At 41.9% G+C, this 19,138-nt stretch overlaps 2 protein-coding genes across 5 annotated transcripts in view; one reads left to right on the top strand and one right to left on the bottom strand.

The window, feature by feature from the left end:
- WASF1 (WASP family member 1) overlaps positions 1-8,958 on the bottom strand; it is an 87,138-nt gene extending 78,180 nt beyond the window's left edge. For 2 of the 4 annotated variants that reach the window (XM_058020658.1, XM_058020660.1), the window contains exon 1: positions 8,732-8,820. The gene's annotated coding sequence lies outside the window, so the exon portion shown is untranslated. Of the gene's footprint in view, positions 1-8,731 lie in introns of all 4 variants that reach the window. The other 2 variants (XM_058020661.1, XM_058020659.1) reach the window with 2 other exon arrangements.
- Positions 8,959-9,706: 748 nt separating this feature from the next.
- Positions 9,707-19,138, top strand: part of CDC40 (cell division cycle 40) — a 35,286-nt gene continuing 25,854 nt past the window's right edge. The window contains exons 1-2 of the mRNA XM_058021528.1: positions 9,707-9,901; positions 18,013-18,099. Coding sequence (XP_057877511.1) covers positions 9,707-9,901; positions 18,013-18,099 — 282 coding nt within the window. The remainder of the gene's footprint in view (positions 9,902-18,012; positions 18,100-19,138) is intronic.

The raw sequence follows: 19,138 nt of genomic DNA, 5'->3' as shown, positions 1-19,138 counted from the left end.
AATGTATTCCCAGAAACAATGAAAGATAAAGTTAAGGGGCTGTTTTATGCAATAGGGCAAGAGATTGAAAATACTAAAAGATTTTTCTCTACCAGTAAGTTATTCTACATGAAACTTCTTACCAAGTATTACTTTAGGATAATACTGATCATTAAGCAGCTACTTCCTATGGAAACTCTTTAATATCTACACAGAGCACATGGTGTCAGAAGCTGATGGCAGTTCAGAATTAATAAAAAATTTAGGTCACAAATTTACATACATTTATTAAGATGTCCCATCATTGGGCAATCCACCATGAGAAGGCCATTCCAGTTATTACATGCTATGCTCTATTAACCAAATCACCAGACACTCAAAGGGATGGTCCACAGGTTTTGAACTTTTTGCAACACTGATCAGATTTCTAATAAACAAACAGATAGTAAACTTATGAGGAAACTATAGCTTACTAGAAGACAGCCTATAAATATGGTAGTGCTTTAAGAATCTATGAAATGTGATAGACCTTAAGGATCAATCCCATCTACCTCAATCGGTTTCTTTATCCCTTTCAATGTACTATCACTGCTATCAATTTTTTAATGAATACAGCCAGTACTTGAAAACATTTGAGCCATTAAGCACCACTCTGAACTTTCCTGCAGATGGAATAGATCACCATACAGGAGGAACACAAACCTGTCCAGAACTTAGACATGTACTTCACTTGTCACCCCAGAATAAAATAATGTCTTGAGTAGTGACAGGTATGGAAGAGAGGTCCAATTCTCCTCCCACAAGAACTGGACATCTTTTAGAGCAATAGTATAAACAAAAATCTTTCTCCTTGCTAATAAAATTTCTTCCATTTTCTGGACAAAGAAATAAAATTTTATAGTTAGAAGTAGAATGTACAAAAGTCTAGCTAAATCAGCTAGACACAGACAATTCCTAATATCTGACTGGAAACATCATAGCTGGCAGACAAGATAATCTTTTTGGACTGAATTGTACAGAATCCCTCCTGTAGCATGGAACTTGCTGAAGGCAGATTTGCTTGAAGTTCATTTCCGTGGGAAACAAAAACTGTTAACTTCTTTTTAACTCAGGGATATTTTTAATTTATTTTTTTAGTAGACTACTCATGCTAGGCAGAGCCACAGGATGCATCCCTTTGTCTTGCCTGGGTACACAGACAGCACTGCTTCCAGTGGGTGCCACACTGGAAGCTTCCCTGGCACAACAGTCTTGAATCTTGAGTTCACTCTGCCTGTGACTGATACCTGTATGCATCCTGCCATGTAATGCCATTCCTCAGCTACAGTGTAAGCCCAGCAACACCACATATGTGTTGTACAGGGTTGGATCTGTTTTTACAAGAGAAAATTCAGATCAAACTGCAATGCCAGGAACTTTCATTACCATCACTACAGCAGTCAAAGTCACCTATCACTCCTCCTGAATTAACTGTAAGATAATTTTTCCCTCTGCTGTGAAGATCATTTAATCATAGGACATTTGAGGCTGCCCAAAACCTGGATCAGGATCAGCCAGAGCAGTTTGCTCAGAGTATCAAGATGTAACAAATACCACTGTCCTGTATCACCATCAGAGACCAATATCTGCCATACTGGGTAGCTGGGTGGCATAGAACTCAAAGTTCCTTCCCCACAAATTAGACAATTTTTGTAAAGCCCTTGTTGCTGAAGAGAGGCTTCCAAATGAAGAGACCTATGACAAACTCAACCTGTATTTTCTCTTGTATTCTCAAGCTTGCTAAGTTTCACAACTGCATATGGAAACAGCTGAGGAAGTTTGTCAATCACAGCCTTCTCCTTTAACATCAACAAAAGGCTGTTGAGAGTTAAAAGACCTTTCTAAGCATTTCTGCACAGACATTCAGTGGCTAGTGGCTGAACAAGATTTAACAAGTTAAGCATTTCCTTTTTTTACTGAAAAGCTGACTCTGCATGCCACTTTTACAAGTGCTGGTTGAACTACTTAAGTTCCCACATATTATCAACTTATAAATGACTTGTGATTTTCCCAATTTTTTTTAATTACTTGAAGGCGTGGTGTGATTTTGTTTTATGATAATGAGATATTTTTGTAGAAAACCACTTATCTGGTACAGCTCATCTGTCAGACAATCTATGTGAACCTGAATATGGCTGGAAGGTAAAAGATTCTCAAACCATAAAGAGGGTCATGTTGGAGAAATATCCCTAACAACTCTAATTTTGGCCACCCTATAGACATCACATCAGAACTGGCAACTGGGAGCAGCTGGACAAGCCACTTCAATATAGTATTTAGCATAAATATGACCAGTAAAGTATCTCAGTGTCAATCACTCTTTCAGTTTTCCATAACCTATGCATCTGCTATGCAGTGCAGATACCAGACAAAAGAGCTACTCTGAAAGGAAGAAGACTCCACACCCAAAAAGGGCACTCATAAACTTGCTGGACTGGTCTAAGACAGCTTCACTTCATACATCAATTTTCATTCATGATTTTTCAAACTTCCCATCCCCATGCTACAAGCCATTTCTATATTCAAACTATTGATGAAGGAGTTTTACTTGTTACCTTTCTGGCTTGGACTGCTTCATTCTGTGTAAAATAGTTCAGTACATCAAACAGCCAGAAAATTACTCCAAAACCCAGGAATTACAACATTTATTTCAGCTATTGAAAACTGAGAATACCTCACTGGAATGAATATTAATTTATTTGAGTAGTCACCTCAGATGAGAAAGAACAAAGTTCAAATTACTGAAGCAAGTAAAGCAAGGAGTTTAAGCTGGTTCTGTGTGTTCAAGAGAAACAGTCTATCAGGGAAAGACAGGTATACAGATACATACATGTATCAAGAGAAATACAGGTACATTTAGCAGACACAGGGAAAAAGTCTCAATTCCCTCCGCCTTGCAAAAAACATATGGCTTCAATAAATTGCTTTTTACTGATTGAAGGGCTTTTTGCTTTTACATCTGCTATTGGAGAGCTTAAATTCACATGTATTTTATAGCCCACTCCTCACTTTCTTTCATTTCCTTGGGTAAATAATTCCAATCTTTTCATTCCCTTGACAAACACTGCCATATCCATCATATCAAACTCTTTGCAATAGTGTGATTTATCTCTTTTAAACTAATTGACAGTTAATAATGCACTTTGAATAGCAGATAAGAATTAATGAATTTGTATACAATGGCAATTCCTTCTCTGTTTTTTTGCCCACTTCTGATTACACCTATAATTTGAATAACAGTACCTTATCAAACCTTAAAATAATGCTCAAAAATTTTGTTACATTAATACAGTTAATTTAGAAACTCTTCAGACATATAAATGGAAACTTATTTTCTGCTTCCAAAACACACTGGTTTGCCTATACCAAGAGGCAGTTTTACCTGTCCATCCTGCTGTCCTTCCACAAAGCTTGCTTAGACTTCTCAGGTGACCTTTCCAATATTTGTGAATTTGATTAAATTGTTTTAAATCCTCAGTAAATAATTCTACTCTATGATTCAAATTCTACAGATGACTAATAAAATATATTGGACAGCTCCTGTTCAATATTTAAGAGAAAAAATTAAGTCTCCTATAAGTTAATATTTCTGTTAATTCCTCTCAGAGATTTTTGTGATCCATGAAAATATTTTACCTCTCATATCATGGCTTTTTCATTTAATAGCCTGGTGTGAGGAACCTTCAATTGCACCTTTTAAAAGTGTATGCAAAGTCAAAGTCGAACTTTATTCATATTTAATCCACTCTGCTACTATTGCAATAAAACCCCATGTAGATTAGTGAGGCACATTTATCATTGCAGAAGCAGTACCAATACTTGTGATTTCAGTTAGTACCACTGAGTCTACCATCAGTCTGCTGTCACCACATACTTCTATCTGCAGGCATTTGTGATTGTAAAGGATGAGAATTACATGTGTATATTTTTTCATTGAGAGCACCCAACGACTTTCAGTCCTGTTCTCTATGCAAACTTTGAGATCACTCGGAGAGTATTTGTTGGAAACTCTCCTTCAGTAACTTAAAGTCTACTGACCAATTTTCGACCAAATTTGTTTTTCAATGTGTGAAAACAAGAGGCAAATAGAGAACAGACACTCCATTAATACTTGCAGAAAATGAATACAGCTTACCACAGAGCAGAAAAAAAGGGAAAAGACAGTACAAATGCCTTAGCTATAAAAAAAACTCTTCAACAGAATATAATGTCTTTTATTATATGCCAAAAACCTACACCTGGCTTTAGAATAGATTCCTGTTTTCTAATAAGTTTTAAATGTCATATTGTTAGGGCATTTATAATATTTTATTCTGCATGGAATCAGCTGTCAGAAGACTAAATTCATGTTGCAACTATAGTATCTAATTGAAAAAGTCAGCCAACAAAAAGGTACAAGTTCATTGAAAATTATCCATTATTTCTGCTCTTTGTTAAGAGCTTTGCTAAAATGTAACTACATTTGTTTGTTATTCTGTAGTTCTTTGAAAGTATAAGGTAATTTCTTACACCAACAGACAAGCAAACTGTCAATCTAGCTTCCCCCAAAAACACAGCACATTTTCAGAAATGTATACACTTTTGATGACGTTTTCTGTCCTTTAACTGATTTGAAAAAACATTTTTCAGAGAATTAAGAAAACCAATATAAATTTATAATTATGCTAATTAAGTTTATATTCCCAGAAGTCTACAATTAGTTTTGCTGCCTCTCTGACACAGTACTCATTCAGCTTGTGCTGTAAGATGCAGTTCACAGTACTGCATATGCAGCTGAGTAGCTCGAAGAAGCTGCACAGCTTACATCCTCTAGGGAAGCGGTGGCTCTGCAACAAATATTATTTAGTTTGCAAAGTCATCTGAAACAAGTACAACAGTCTAAGTTGTTTCAGTCTTATCCCATATCATTCTTTCTTTGAAACCACACCTTGTAAACATGAAATATATAGCATGTAATCTGTGTCAGACAACCTCAAGATCCCTTCCAAAAAACTTAAAGAGACTGATTCACAGATGTACTGGAACAGAGAACTCTTTTTGCAATCTGGCGCCTTGGTATCTTTCAGAATCCGGGACCTAGTCCAAAATAACAAAAACTAGAAAAGAGGTATTATCACCCTTGCAGCAGTCAGAGGCTCCAAGGCAGCAGAAACAGCAGAGCGCGAGTTATAAAATGTGCTCCAGTCTCCAAGCAGCTACATTAGAGAACACTGAGATGCACCAGACACACAAGCAGGTGCTTAGAAAAGGGCCCAATCCAAACGCAGCAGGAGTAACCTGAGAAGGCTTACATCATTATACCTTTTCTCAGCAGCCAAAAGAATATGAACAGAGGCAAAAAACCCTCATTTTCTTTCAAATCTGTATTTCCCACAGACAACAGAACTTCATATTTTGGTTCAATTCTCTGTCCGATAAGTATCATGGTGGTTTTTTTTCCCCTCCCTTTCCTCCAAACTGCAGCCTTACAGATCTTGGTGGATGAGAAGTGAGAGTATATGCAAAGGGGCTGATAGCAATTTAGAAGAACTAAAAAATACACAGGAAAAAACTAGAATAAGCAGGATTATATGCATCATTTTCTGTGGGGAAGAAAAACCAGCTGAAAGCACAAGGGTGTGAGATAAAGCATGCCCATAATGGAAAGCAACAAAAAAGAACTATGAAAGAGCAAGCAAAGGAAAAAGAAAGTAGGATAGAATACATTAAAAGTAGAGGGAACAGATTTCGTGATCAACTATAGGGAAGAAAAAGACTGACGTGGAGGAAAATTTGTGAAATGTTAAAATTTAATGTATTGTACCTCAAATTGTGAAGCAAATCAGCCTCAAACAGGAAGTGTTTGGGGGGGGGGGGGGGGGTTGATGGGTGTTCCTCCACTTGGAAACTGGCTGGCTGAATCCAACCAAATTTGTCAGAGATGTACAATTCCCAAAGATACCTATAAAATGCTAAGTTCACGAAATCAAGATGCTGTAATTGTCCTGACCAAGGGAAAGGATTCAGAATGCATTAACACCTTGTCGGACATTAGACAATCTACAAAAGAATGAGACTGTACTAAAAAAAAATTCCATTATAGCTTACAACCACTCTCAGGATTAAAAAAAACCCTGAAAAAACCCACACACACACAAAAAAAAAAAAAAAAAAAAAAAAAAAAGAAATAAAAGAAAAAAAAGGAAAAAAAATAAAAGAAAAAGAAAAGGTAAAAACCTGGCTTCTACTGCTCAAGGAACCACTCTCCTAAAATACTTCTTCCTCTTTCCTTTCACCAGGGGAAAAGACATGGTAATACTTGGAATAGTATTTGCCACTATATGAGGAGTAACAAACAAGTGTTAAAAGGCCCTCTTGATATATGAGTGCTGTACAAAGGGAGACAGTATTATCTTCCTTTGGAAAATTAAAGCAAGAGAAGCAAAGTGAATGCAAGGCAAAGCAGCAGTGAAAAAGCTGGATGGAAAGCAAAGCCAAGCAACCCGAACCACCTTCCACCCACTGCCTCAGTCTGCCTCGGAACCAGCAGCAACCAACGCACAACAGAACACATTTTGTGGAACTCAGTTAAATGGGAACATGCAGCACACAGTAATCAATGAGCAGAGCTTTTCAGAAAAACTGTTATCATCCTTTCAGTTTGTTTTATACTGATCAACCCCTTCTTGAAATTACAAATATGCAGCTGATAGTCAAGATACACCAGTATATTAGCTCAACACAAATGACCAGCAGCAACTCCTCAGCTTTTTTGACAAAACCAGATTTTAGATCATGGTGTACATTAGCCATCTACACTTTCAAAGCATAGTCAAGTCAGTTTTTTATACCCAGAAGTGACATTGGCTCACTTGCTGAAAATTAATCTTTGCTACTATATAAGCAATGAGAAACTTCAGACAGTATTGCCCTGAATGCCTTCTCACGTATTTGTTTATCTACTACAGCTGGTACCAGGAAGGCAGCTATTTTAAACCAGTAAATGATTTTTGTAGGTTCTGCAACAAAAGCGTCTAGAATCCCAGATGATTGCATTTCACTGGCAAGCAAACTTGGATGCTTGGACACAACACAGTTGAACATACTTATGTCAGCTACCGAAGCTTTGTAAATCAAACACTTAAAATTCAAGGTTAACAAGGCAGAACTACTTTAATGATTTTCAATACAGTTCTCCAGACAAAACATCACAAACTGGTTGCACAAACAGACCTTGAATTTTTCACTTTTCAGGAAGCACACCTTTTAACTTCAGACAATACCTACGATCTGCATGCCAAGAGAAAAAGGAATGCAGTCATATGGAATCAGTTAACAATTGCTGCCAATAAACCAATTGACTGCAGTGGAAGAACCCCTTTTGATATTAATAAGCAGTGATTCATGTGAAGTGTCATATAGTTTTCCTTACTTATGGATTCATCATCCTTAGATTTAAGATGAAAAAGTCAGCTCATTACCATATGAAATGTTGGTTCAATGCAGCATATTTCAGCTGTTGGAGATGCATACAAAAGGTCTTAGCGGTGAAATATGTAGGACTTTTACCTAAAATCCTGTTCTAGCACACAAAGACATAGCATACCTGTGTCTAACAGAACAAATCTAAATGCAGCACCTTGCTCCACTCCACACTACCAACACTTTCTATATGCCATCTACGTTTATTCTAGCCTTTTAAAAAAAACCAAATAAAACGAAGTGATACCTTCTCAAGCTAAGAAAACAAATGTTTAACAAATGTTTTAAACCGTGACTGCTGAAAAGGGTGGAAAATTCAAAGTAGAGCATTTAATCGGATTAAATGCCACTGTGTCACAATTAGATGTCACTGTGTGCTCACTTTAATTCCGAAAGCACATGCGGCTCGAAGGGAAGTCATGGCACTGTGCGGCTCCAGGTGCGAGCGGGAGCACTGCACACACCTGGCGGCACCGCCAGCGCTTCCTCGGCCGCCGCTCCGTCCTTCCCATCGCTCCCGTCCGCGGGCGCGCAGGAAGGCGATCGGGAGCGGGCTGGGAGAAGTTGGAACCTACGCGCTTCTCCTCGCTCCCGGCCATCCCCCGCGATCTCCGAGCCCTCCTAACAATGGTAGCAGTGTTCCGGCGGGCAGCTCTGCCCGGGAACCGGACCGAATCCCCCGGCGGTCCCGCCGCCCGTCCGCACCTCTGCCCGGGCCAGCGCCGGTGCCGGCGGCGGGAGGGGACGGACGGACGGACGGGGATGGGAGGGGGCGCCGCTCCCCGCACCTGGCGGCGGTGACGTCACCCGCCGCCCCCCGCCCGCCCGCCCGCGCGCTGACCCCGGCCCCGCTCCCCGCACCTTCCCCGCCGGCCGATCCCGCCGCGGGCACACGGGGCGGCCGGGAGCGGGAGGAGGAGAGCCAAGCGCCGCGCTCCGGCACAAGTGCGGCCCCCTCCCCTCCGCCGCCTCGCAACACGCCCCCCTCATGCCCCTGCCCGCGGGGGCGGCGGGGACACGGAGGAAAGCGGCTCCGCGGCGGGCTTCCACCTTCCCTCCATCACAGCCTCCCGCCGCCGCCCCACGCGCGGGCGCGGACAAAGGGGAGGGGACCAACACCTGGCGAGCGCCGGTCCCTTTGTGGGGTAGGCGCGTCCCGCAGCCCCGCCGGCGATGGGGAGCGGGGGCCGGTCCCTCCCGCCAGTCCCAGAGACCGCGGGGGAAGCAAGGCAGGGGGGCGGGGGGCACTTACTCGCCTGCCCTCGCTGCGCACCTTCACGCCGCTCAGCCTCAGCCCCTCCCTCCGCGGCCGCCGGGGCGCTGGAAGTTCAGGCGGCGCCGGCCATTCGCAGCCGGCGGCTCCGTGTTTCGGGGGGCGGCGGCGGGCGCGGAGCGTCCCCGGCGGCTTCACAATAGACACCGGGCAGCGCGCGCGTGTCTCTGTGTGTGTGCGCGTGTGTGCGCGCGCGGGGGGCGGGGCCTCTCCCGGCGCGCCGAGCCGGGCGGGAGGGAGCGGGGGGGGAAGCGCTGTTTACCCGGCGGCCGAACCCGGCCGCCCCCCCCCACCGCCCGATGCTCGGGCTGGTCCATGCGCCACCGCCCCCCACCCCGCGGGCGGGCAGGTGGTACAGTCCGGCCCGCCGGGCTCCCTCTCCCCGGCGCGGGCGGGGCGGGGTCCCGCCGCTGTGACGTGCCGAAGCCGGGTGTGCCGACGGCCAATCAGCGCGCGGGGGCGGAGCTCCCCGGGGCACGGCACGGGGCCGGAGCGGTGGGAGCCCGGGGGTGATAAGCAGGGGTCCTGTGGGGCCGGGCTCCCCGATCCGTTGTCCTCTGTCGAAAAGACGGCGAAGACGCTTTGTGTGGGGGAAGAAGTGGGCGGCTGGAGTTCTCCCCGGGCTCTTGAATATTTATTTTCCCCTGCCGCCAGGCAAAGTGGAGGCGAGAGCCGGAGGGAAACTTCCGAGCGCGGCGCCGCGTTGCATGCTGGAGCTTGTAGTCCTGCTGTAGAGTCCTGAAAGGTTAAGCACCGTCAACACCCAAATGGGATCTTCTCCCATCAAGCGCCTGTATATCCTGTAACAAAATTTATCCTTTAGAGTGTGTTTTCTGTTTTAACGAGCCACAATTTTAAGACGCAGTTTCACCCCGCTCGTTCTGCAGGGGAAGGGACGCATCGAGCCTTGCGGAGCTGCCAGGACCTGCCCGTCCCGTCATCCACCGCGCCAAGATGTCGGCGGCTATAGCCGCGCTCGCCTCCTACGGCGGCTCCGACTCGGAGCCCGACTCGGAGCCCGAGACCGAGGGCGGCTCCCAGCGCTCCGCCGCCGTGCTCGCCAGCCGCGATGCCGTGCTGCACCTTCGGGCGCCGCCCGCCGCGCCCCCGGCCCTGCCCGTCGACGCGGCCCCGGAAGTAGCCGTGAAGGTAGGCAGCCCTCCGGGGCCCGGGCCGCCCGCCTGCCCCGCCGTGTGTCCGCCCGCCGGCCCCGGGACAGCGCTGGGGGCGGCCCTGGAGCAGCCCCGGGCTGGGGAAGCGGGGCGGAACGGGCGCGGTGCCGGCAGGGGTGCGGTGCCGCCGCCTGGCCCTGCCCTGCCTGGAGCTGTGGGGGTCGGAGGTGTGGAGGGAAGGGCGTGTGTCGGGGAGCGCCCGTGGATTCCTGCCGCAGGCGTCGAGTCTGTTAAAGCGCGTTAGCTCCATCTCAGAGCTCATCTCATCTCATTGATTCCAGTTCTTTAGATACTGCTTGCTGTTCCCCGTGTAAGGTGTTTTCCTGTGTGGTTTTCCCGGGTTGTGGGGTGAAGTCGATACTTGATAGGGTGGCTGCAACTGAATCCTCTTCTAAAGGACAACCTGCAAGCTGGTGGTGTTCCTATACCATTATTGCTGGGGAACCCTTTCTTTTTCAAGTTCAGTATCACATTGGCTCACTTTTGTGTCACCAGAAAGGGAGGGGGGAGAGTGCTGATTTAGCTTTGGGATTTTTTGTACAGGCAACAAATTTCTAATCAAAAGCAGAAATCTTGCTGTGATAACTGTCATTGTTACTGTCCTGCTGCCACATGCTCGGAAAAGTTTCTTGCCTAGTGACCAAGAGATGGATGGGCTCTTTCACTTCGTTGTCATTAGTTAATTCACGTCACAATTTATTATATTTTTGTGTAGAAGTTGTGTTGTGTATAGTGACTACATTTGTTTATCTCTTAGGGGCTTGGAAACCTGGCTTCTCAAGTTGCAGCATCTAGCAGGCTGTCTTGTGCACATTTGAGAGCAAATACTAATTAACACCTATGATGTTTCCTGAGTGTTAGTGTAAGTGGCAAGTAAGACTGGATGTGCTTTCTACCATCCTTAAGCCTGTAGCAACAGGTTTTCCCTTTGCTTCACCAGCACAAAGGTTTATGTGGTTGCTCAGGGACTGGCAGCTACAGGGACTGGCAACCACAGCTTGCATTTTTGGCAGTTGAGAGTGTGAACCTGAAATGGTTGGTGTTCTGTGTTCTAACTGTTTCAGCTGTTTCTGGTTCAGAATTTTGGCCTCTTAACTGGCCAAAGGCTTATGTATGCTTTAAACAGGAGCAGGTCCTCACTCTCTTTAAAAGCAGGTGTCATTGTTAGCACATTGAGCTGACAGCATTTGGACTACTGAAGTGTGCATATCAAATAAAGCCCTAAGATGTTACTCCTACATGGATTTAATTTGTCGGTTGAAATCTGCTGAGTCCTTGTTTCAAAGTACATCATAGTTACATAAAGTCACATTTCTATGAAAAAAATTATTCTGTGATTGAAAGCTGTGCTAATGCTTGGTAACTGTGTTTTAAAAGTGTGAGGGGCTGGCTTTTGTTACACCCTCTTCTGACAGTCTGCTCCTAGGAATAGGCCTATTGCTGATCCTGATGTTAAATTGCTCGTAATAGATAACAGCTGTAATTATTGGTGACTCCAGTCCAGTAACACTTCTATTCTCATTCTAAACAGGAAAGCCCACTGGATGAAAGTTGCATGTTTCTATTACTGTTTTTAGCACCACTAAAATCACTTGAAGAAAGACAACAAAGGATGGAAGTTTGTGTTTCTGGTCCCTTCATGCAGAAGAAGATAGGTAGTAACTATTCAGAGAAGGATAGCTGGGCTGAGGAAGGGTTCTGCTCCTGTATGAGGTGGTAGTGAGAAGGCCAGAACAGACAGCTGAGGTGTAAAATATGACAGACACCTACAAAATCATTAAATGGCACAGAGAGGGGGTTAAACATTCCCTGTCTCTTCCATTACAGCAGCCATAAGCTGTCTAGTAGGAGTTAGCTTGAAAGCAAATAAAAGGATGCGCCTCTTCATGCCATGTGCAGTAGGGCTTATTCTCATGCCAAAAAGTACGGTGTGTTGAAGAATTTTGTTGCAAGGAGAGTCTGGACAAGTACTTGGAGGAGATCCATTGAAGGATGAGGTGACAATAAATACAGATTTCCTCAAGACTCACCAAGACCTGGAAATATTTGGCTGTTGGGAGAGTGCAGAAGTATCATTGCTCTGCTCTTACTCTCCCCTAGATGCCAAGTTTCCATAAGGCAGATGTTTTCTTTTGTGGGAACAGTAGACAGGTTAATCAAGATATTTTCTTTCTCCAAATACACCATCAAGCAGTAGGTAAGCATGACAGTGTTGTAAATAGAGGCTGTTCAAGAAGGGGAAAGAGCCCAGTTGCCAACAGCCAGGCAGTTGTCAAACCTAATTATAATTAGTGTTCCTACAGTTTCTATTCCTATGAAAAAATCACCCTAACACTACTGACAGTTCTGTCTTCACTTTTGGATTATAAATGGAGAAGGAAATTCAGGAAATTGTACTTTCTGTGAAGAAATCACTTTGCAGGAACCATTGTGTCTATAAGCTTTGCTTTTGAGAGAACAATTATTGTTTGATCTCTGTCCAGGGTAAGGCTCAGATTGGAGCAGATTTTATGATACTTCTCTACAGCATTCCCTTCAGTAGTCTTGAGGAGAGGACACTTAACTGGGTTAAAATAACAAGGCTGGCCCAGCCCAGTGCAGGAGCTGGAGATTTGTGTTGCCTTCAATGTGAGAAGGGATTGGAAATGTCAGTTCCCTTTCAATCTAGTTCACCTTTGGCACTGTGCAGGTTTCCAGAAGAGTTTTACATAAGGGGAGGAAGTAGACTTCAGTCACTCTCCTTAATGTTTTTTAAAACCTAATCCTGCCAGCAATGGGGAGAAGAAAGATACAAAGTGGTGTGTGACAATTTTGTAGCAGTGATTGAACCTTAGTGGACTTGGGAAGTGTTATGGTTAGGAACGTTTGTCTTCTTTGACATGGTGGGTTTTCCAGTTTTCTTGGACACAAAATACCTTGTAGAGAATAGGTGTTTAGAGCTTGTCATCCTGCAAGATCCTGGGAATCTAACCTAGTTCAACAAAACTATTTAGCATATGCTTTTCTTGCTGGTTTATTTTTATTCTGTTGAAGTTAGTGAGGCAGTCATTTACTATTAGGAATGCATGAATGGGTAGAAAGAATAAAAGCTGATAACAGCCATGTGTTAATGTTGGAGCTTCACTGCAAATGCTATTTATCTCTTGGTAATAAATTTGTAAATCTTAAGAATGAGATAGTGTGCATTTGACAGCCCAAGTGGTTTAGGCAAGAATTGATAAGTGACAAACTGCTTAAGTCTCAGTGGCTCATGGGATGTGGGCTTAATTTGCCACATTTTAATGCGATCGATAATTAAAACTAATTAAATGTTATGCAAAGCAGCCTGCCCTTTTTAGCTATTTGACTAACTAGTAATGACTATACCTGGGGAAATGGAATGCTGTGAGTTTATTATCTGAAATGTCCAGAAAAAAAAAAAAGAAAATCCCCCAACATATAGACATCAAAACTCTCTGCTTGCATGAGATGAAGCTGGAAAATATAAGCCACATTAGATTATTACTAAGGAACAGAGTTATCATCCATGGTGCACCTTGGTCTTTTTATTAAGGTTTTGGTTTGTTGCCTGTTACAGGGATTTTGCTGCTGTTTAATTTAAGAAATATTTTTGTTCTGTGTGCACATAAAGAAACTTCCAGCAAGCTCTTTTAACATAATTTTTTATTAGTGTACTATTTTTTGTTCTATAAATTAAGCGATTTTCATAGAAAGTAGCACTATTGTTTTATGGCATTTGGGTAGGAGGTTTTTTTTGTCAATAAAAAGAGGATTGTGGCATGTTTAAGGAACCTGTTAAGGAGGAAAGTTAATCTGATCTACTGTACTTGTAGTCTAAAATCCCTTCTATTTCTTGTCCTCTTTCTTATGCTTTAAAGTGGCCAAGCTTTATGGTAGGACTGAAGGAGCATGCCTTGAAAGGAACCAGACATTACAACTGGGGAGTTGTAATGAAGCACCCCCTTGTCTACACTTAGCATCAAAAGTTTCTTCCTGTCTCAAGATAGATTCCTGAGGCAATGCTAATACTAAAGAGTAGAGCCCTGTGTGCCATTCTCCCATAACAGTGTGATTGTGTTTTGTTAAGCAGAAGGTGCAAAAGGACAGCATTTAACTATCAAAACAATTTTTTTACCTCATCACATCATCTCCGAATTGTAAAGCAACCTGATATTGCAAGTTAGTAGACATCACATCTATTAAAAAAAAACCCAAAACAACATACCAACACAGTAAGTAGTTTGGTGAAATGATGTCATCTGCTTCTTTTTGCCTTGTACCAGCAGTAATTCTTGCATCTCTTGGGCAGACATTCATTCAATCTGTGTGCCAAACTCCAGTGGATCTATGGAGTGAACATTCTCAGTTTTTGATTGTCCTTATTTCTGCAAATTTGTATAATCTGCTGCATTAGGTTTCTCACTTTTTCTATTGAGATCTTATTTTCTTAGCCCTTCAGTCATGGGGTTTTTTTCTTACCTGACATGTGGTGCCCAATGTAGCCACTGTATTTCGGTTTGGTGCTTGTTACAAGTGCTGAGAAAAGCAGAGAGGTGACACATAGAGCTATGTTTTTCCACATAGCCAGTAAAATGTAACTTCCTAAAACCTTAATTCTTTGGTTCCAGGTTATGTGGGGTGTACAGCTGTAACCACATGATATTACAGCATGCCATAAAGCTCATAGTAATAAAATTTCTGAGTTGGCAGCAAACACCAGCTGCTTTTCTGCAGTCCTACAGCTGAACTTTTCACTTTCTCCAAAGGAACACTGTATCTGTTTGAGAGCTTTTTGACCCTTTTTTTAATGGTTCCTGTGCCTTTGAGAGTGGAAGTGATCTGGAGTTATACTTAGCCCTTCACTGAATTCACAGATGCCCTCATCTTTCAGCTTAACTATCTCCCATCCCATAGAGCCACTTGTGTCACACTTGGCACATAAGCTACATGATGGATTGCTCACCTTAGGCTTTTAGATAAATACTTCCTGTGACCAAAGGAAAAGCTACAGCACAGCAGAGAGGTGATCTCTTAGATTACCTTATCTCAGTCACAGCTCTGCCAGACTGCTGCTCCTGTGATCCCTTCCCTGTCAGCTGCAGCTGTGGCAAATGCATCTGGAATGCATGTAGTTAAGGCTGTTGCCAGCATAAAGGGACAGTGTTGTGAGACCTGTATTACCTTTTCTTGCTTTCTGGTTCTTAGAAAGATGAGTTCTGCTGAAATGGTCTTCTGGCAATGCATGCAGTTGTACTCAGAGATCTTCATGTGCGGAGGTTGCCAATGAGTTCTTTCCCCTCATCTGGAAAAATAAAAATAAAGCCACAACCAAAATACACCAGTGCAGATAGCTTGGCAATTGATGAAATGAATGATGGGCTAGTTAATATTTTTCATGTTTCTGCTACCTACTAGAGTCTCATAATGCTGTACAAAATGGCACTTACCAGATGTTGACCAAAGCATAATTTGTCTGTTGCAATTTGAACTCTTGCCATGGACAAACACTTGGCATCATGTTGTGTTAATACTTTATATTCCTATCAAGATTTCATTTTTTAAAAATACTGAGAAAATAGAGTGGGTAGTTGGACCACATTCAAATTTTTGCACAGTTGAAAGCCAAAGAGGAGATAACCATTATGTGCTTCAGCAGCATGTTATGGGATTGTCATTTGCTGCCCTAACACATGAAAACGTGAATAAGACTGGAGGTCTTGAGGAGCGTAGCTCTTATAAATATAACATGTGCTTCAATTTCAAGGCTCGGTGGTTTTCACACAGAAAGAATGTGCCTGTGGTGGTCTAGGAGTGAACATATTGTGTGGCTTTCAAGTGACTCAGCACTGTTCCACCAGCAGCAGAGTAGAACCAGAATTGCTGTAATACTCCAGCAGAGGATCAGCTTTTATGGCACAATCTGTTTCTTTTCTCAATTACCAAGCAGCATATAATAGAACTTCACAGGAAGAAAAGAGGAGGAAAAATAGCAGAAATGAAAAATTCTTGGCATTTTTGCAAATCTGGAATTTTTTTTTTTTTTGCTTTTTCAGATTAAAGAGCAGGAGAAAAACCTGTCCTAATTTCAAGTAAGCTTATCACTGTTTAAATGTCACTAACTACTGATCAGATAAACTTTGCCTTACTATCAATCATATTAATTTTTATTTTCTCAAATGTTGGGTTTTGTGGACAAGATGTGAGGTGTAGCTGGAAGAGTAAGCTGTATGATGTGACTTGAAAAAGCTGTCTGTGAAAATGTCCTCATGATATGGAGCAGTGAAAGGAAGTGTAATTTTTTATGTAACACAGGTTAGGAAGTGGTTTTGGTGTGCTCATGTTCTAACTGGGGACGTGTGAGTGACAGGATTAGGCCTGCTGTGCTGTTTGCAGGCGAGTTCATGCTGTATGAAATTGGGGCTGTGAATGTACCAGTAGTTGTTGACATCCAAGCCCAGTGAATTGGAAGGGTGGTGTGATGAGAAAAATGAGGTCAGGCCGAGAACTGGTAGTGCTGAGGGTTCAGACAAGATCATTGCAATGGCTGGGCCTGCCTGTTAAAATAATTGACTACGTGGTGAGAGTAAAGCTTTATGGTTGGACTTAACAATTCTACTAAGACAGTGGCCTTAGTAGAAAAACAATTAGTGGGATTGCTGATGTAATGTTTTTGTTTTGTTTTGAGTTTTTTTGGACATTCTTTTATTTTCCTTTGCTGAGCAGTTTTAATCAAATATAATCAGGTAACAAGCCAAAGATCTTTAGGTACTGTTTTTCTTTTCTGTGTTCTAGAAAACCAGATTTTAAAAATCTTTAAATCTTGTATGCATGAGCAAATTTGTAATTGACCTGCTGTTGAACTGGGGAGAGAAAAAGCTTCTTTTGGTTTTGCTAGCTATTCTCTTATGTCAGAGAATAGCTAACAATATTTAACAAGTTAAGGATGTGCCATTTAGTTCTTTTGAGATACTATAATATAAAGCAAGTTTTTGAGTTTATTTGAGATAATTTTCTGTTAATGAAGTAACCACTAAAATCTGGTTCTCTGTTGTGCCACTTTCTTTTGTAAGTCACAAAAGCTTTGGGATCCTGTTGTAGGTAAGCACTGACCAAGCAGTGATGCGAGGATACCTTTTTCAGTATGGCTACTAGGGATTTTGTCAGTATATTAGCACATTCTGGGTCCTTTTCAATTGCTACTTGTCTAGAATAAAGATACAGGAAGCAATGGCAGTAATAATTCTGCAAAATATTCTTCATTAACTGAGGTTTTGATGAGGGAAGGAGTTCTGATGATGTGAAAGGGCCTTCGTAAAGCTCTGAAACCAGATCTGTTTGGGCACTGCTGCCTTGTCAGCCATTTTCTTTCTTCTCTGTCTTCTATTTCAGCTGCACGTGCCCTTCTGAATTTTTCCCTGTGAGTTGCTTAAAATTATTCTTTTGGTTAATCCTTCTTTCTTGTCTCTTCATCTAGCAAGTCAAGTTTTTGTCACAACGGACTTGCAAATGTGTTTAAGTACTAAAGCTGAATTACATTTACACCATTCAGTATAAAAATGTACCTTTTGGAAATAAGGAATTATTGGATTCTGTGAAAGTCATTGTTATAATTCATGTTTGTATGTAATGTTGAAATGTAATTTTTTTCTTTGCAACTTTCAGAATAGTTACTTGTGATTTCTGCCTTCTACCTTTTGTAGAGTTCTACCTTCATACCTTTATATTAAATTTGTGACCATTTTAATTGGTTCTTCTTTACAAGTCTGGTTTTCAAACATACTAAAAAAGGCTTTTCTTCAATCTTGCTGCTGTTTTTAAAACGTGTACATGAAGTCCTTAAATAAAAAGAAATAATTTCTCACATGCAAAAATCTTCAAGTGTTTTAGACAAGTTTCTCGGTGACCACCTGACATTGGTTTTGCAGTCAATATTTTTGTAAAATAGAAACTTTGGTCAAGGTACTCTTTCATAATGCTGGAAGTGTCAACTTGTACTACAGCCCTAATTTGGACTGAAAGAAGGTAATGTCATATATTTAAATGTCTCTGTGTGAAAAGTGGGTTATTAATATGCCTGTTTTATTTCAGGAAGATGTGGAAACAGGAGTCCACCTTGATCCTGCTATCAAGGAAGTTCAATACAATCCCACTTATGAAACCATGTTTGCACCTGAGGTAAGAAACAATGTTGGTTTTCAGAGCAGAAGTGTCTTTGGCTTAAAGGAAAGAGGTTGTATAAATTTTTTGTGACTTTCCTGTAAGACAGCTTCCTTGGATGCCTGCTGCATTTTGGAGTATAGTTTGGGCAAACTAAAAAATAGATTCTACAGAAGTGTCTTGGTATTTTTAGTGCTTGAATTTTAATATTCTGCATAAAGCTCTTCTAAGAAGAGTCTTAACATGTTTATCAGAATTATGGCTATGAAAATTAAAAATTAAGCTGGGAAAATAGCATTATAAAGATGTTGAGTTAAACATGAACTGCATTGAAGTGGTCCTTTACTCTTTTCACATTTTTGCTATTTATTCATTGTGCTCATTAGGGCGAAATTAACGTTTGTAAGACTTGCAGATATAAGACTTTCAAGAGGAGGATTTAACATTAAAATCGAAGTACTTTCAGTTTAATTATTCACATCAATATTAAGAATTTTAGTAACTTGAGCTATGCTAAATTTATATGGTGAAAAACCATTTAAGACTGAATTTAGACTGCCTGGTGCCATGTGAACCACTTTCCATTTTGTTATAACTGACAGGCTATCTGAAAGATAAAAATAGCTGTTCAGGCATTTAACTTTTTTCCATATTTAACTTCTTTGTACAGTTTTTCTTCTCTTCAACCAAGGGTTAGCCTTCTAGGTAGACAAATACTGCATCAGTCTCAAATTTCTACATTAGTTATGCTTTATGTTTAGAAAACCTTTTGAGAAACCACATAAATTGGTCTTTTCATAAGCGAGTTTGCAACATATCAAAGCCATGGGTGTGTGTGAACAAAAGTACTGTTTTTAACTTGCTTCAGTGCTGCTGTGTGTAAATGTTTTAGTTAGGGAGACCTGCTGTGGGACAGCCTTGGGTTTTGTCTTCTGAATTCTTGTACTGGTCCCATAGTGAGTCTGTGTTGGTTCTGCCAAGTATCAACTAGTCAAGTAGCTCATATCACCCTGAGCTCTGTGCTAGAAAGTTCAATCCTGAAATCAACTGTTCACAA

The sequence above is a fragment of the Melospiza georgiana genome, chromosome 3 (assembly GCF_028018845.1).
Source record: "Melospiza georgiana isolate bMelGeo1 chromosome 3, bMelGeo1.pri, whole genome shotgun sequence".
Classification (NCBI taxonomy): Eukaryota; Metazoa; Chordata; class Aves; order Passeriformes; family Passerellidae; genus Melospiza; species Melospiza georgiana.
Note: the sequence above shows the minus strand (reverse complement) of the source record. Positions and strands in the feature narration are given on the sequence as shown.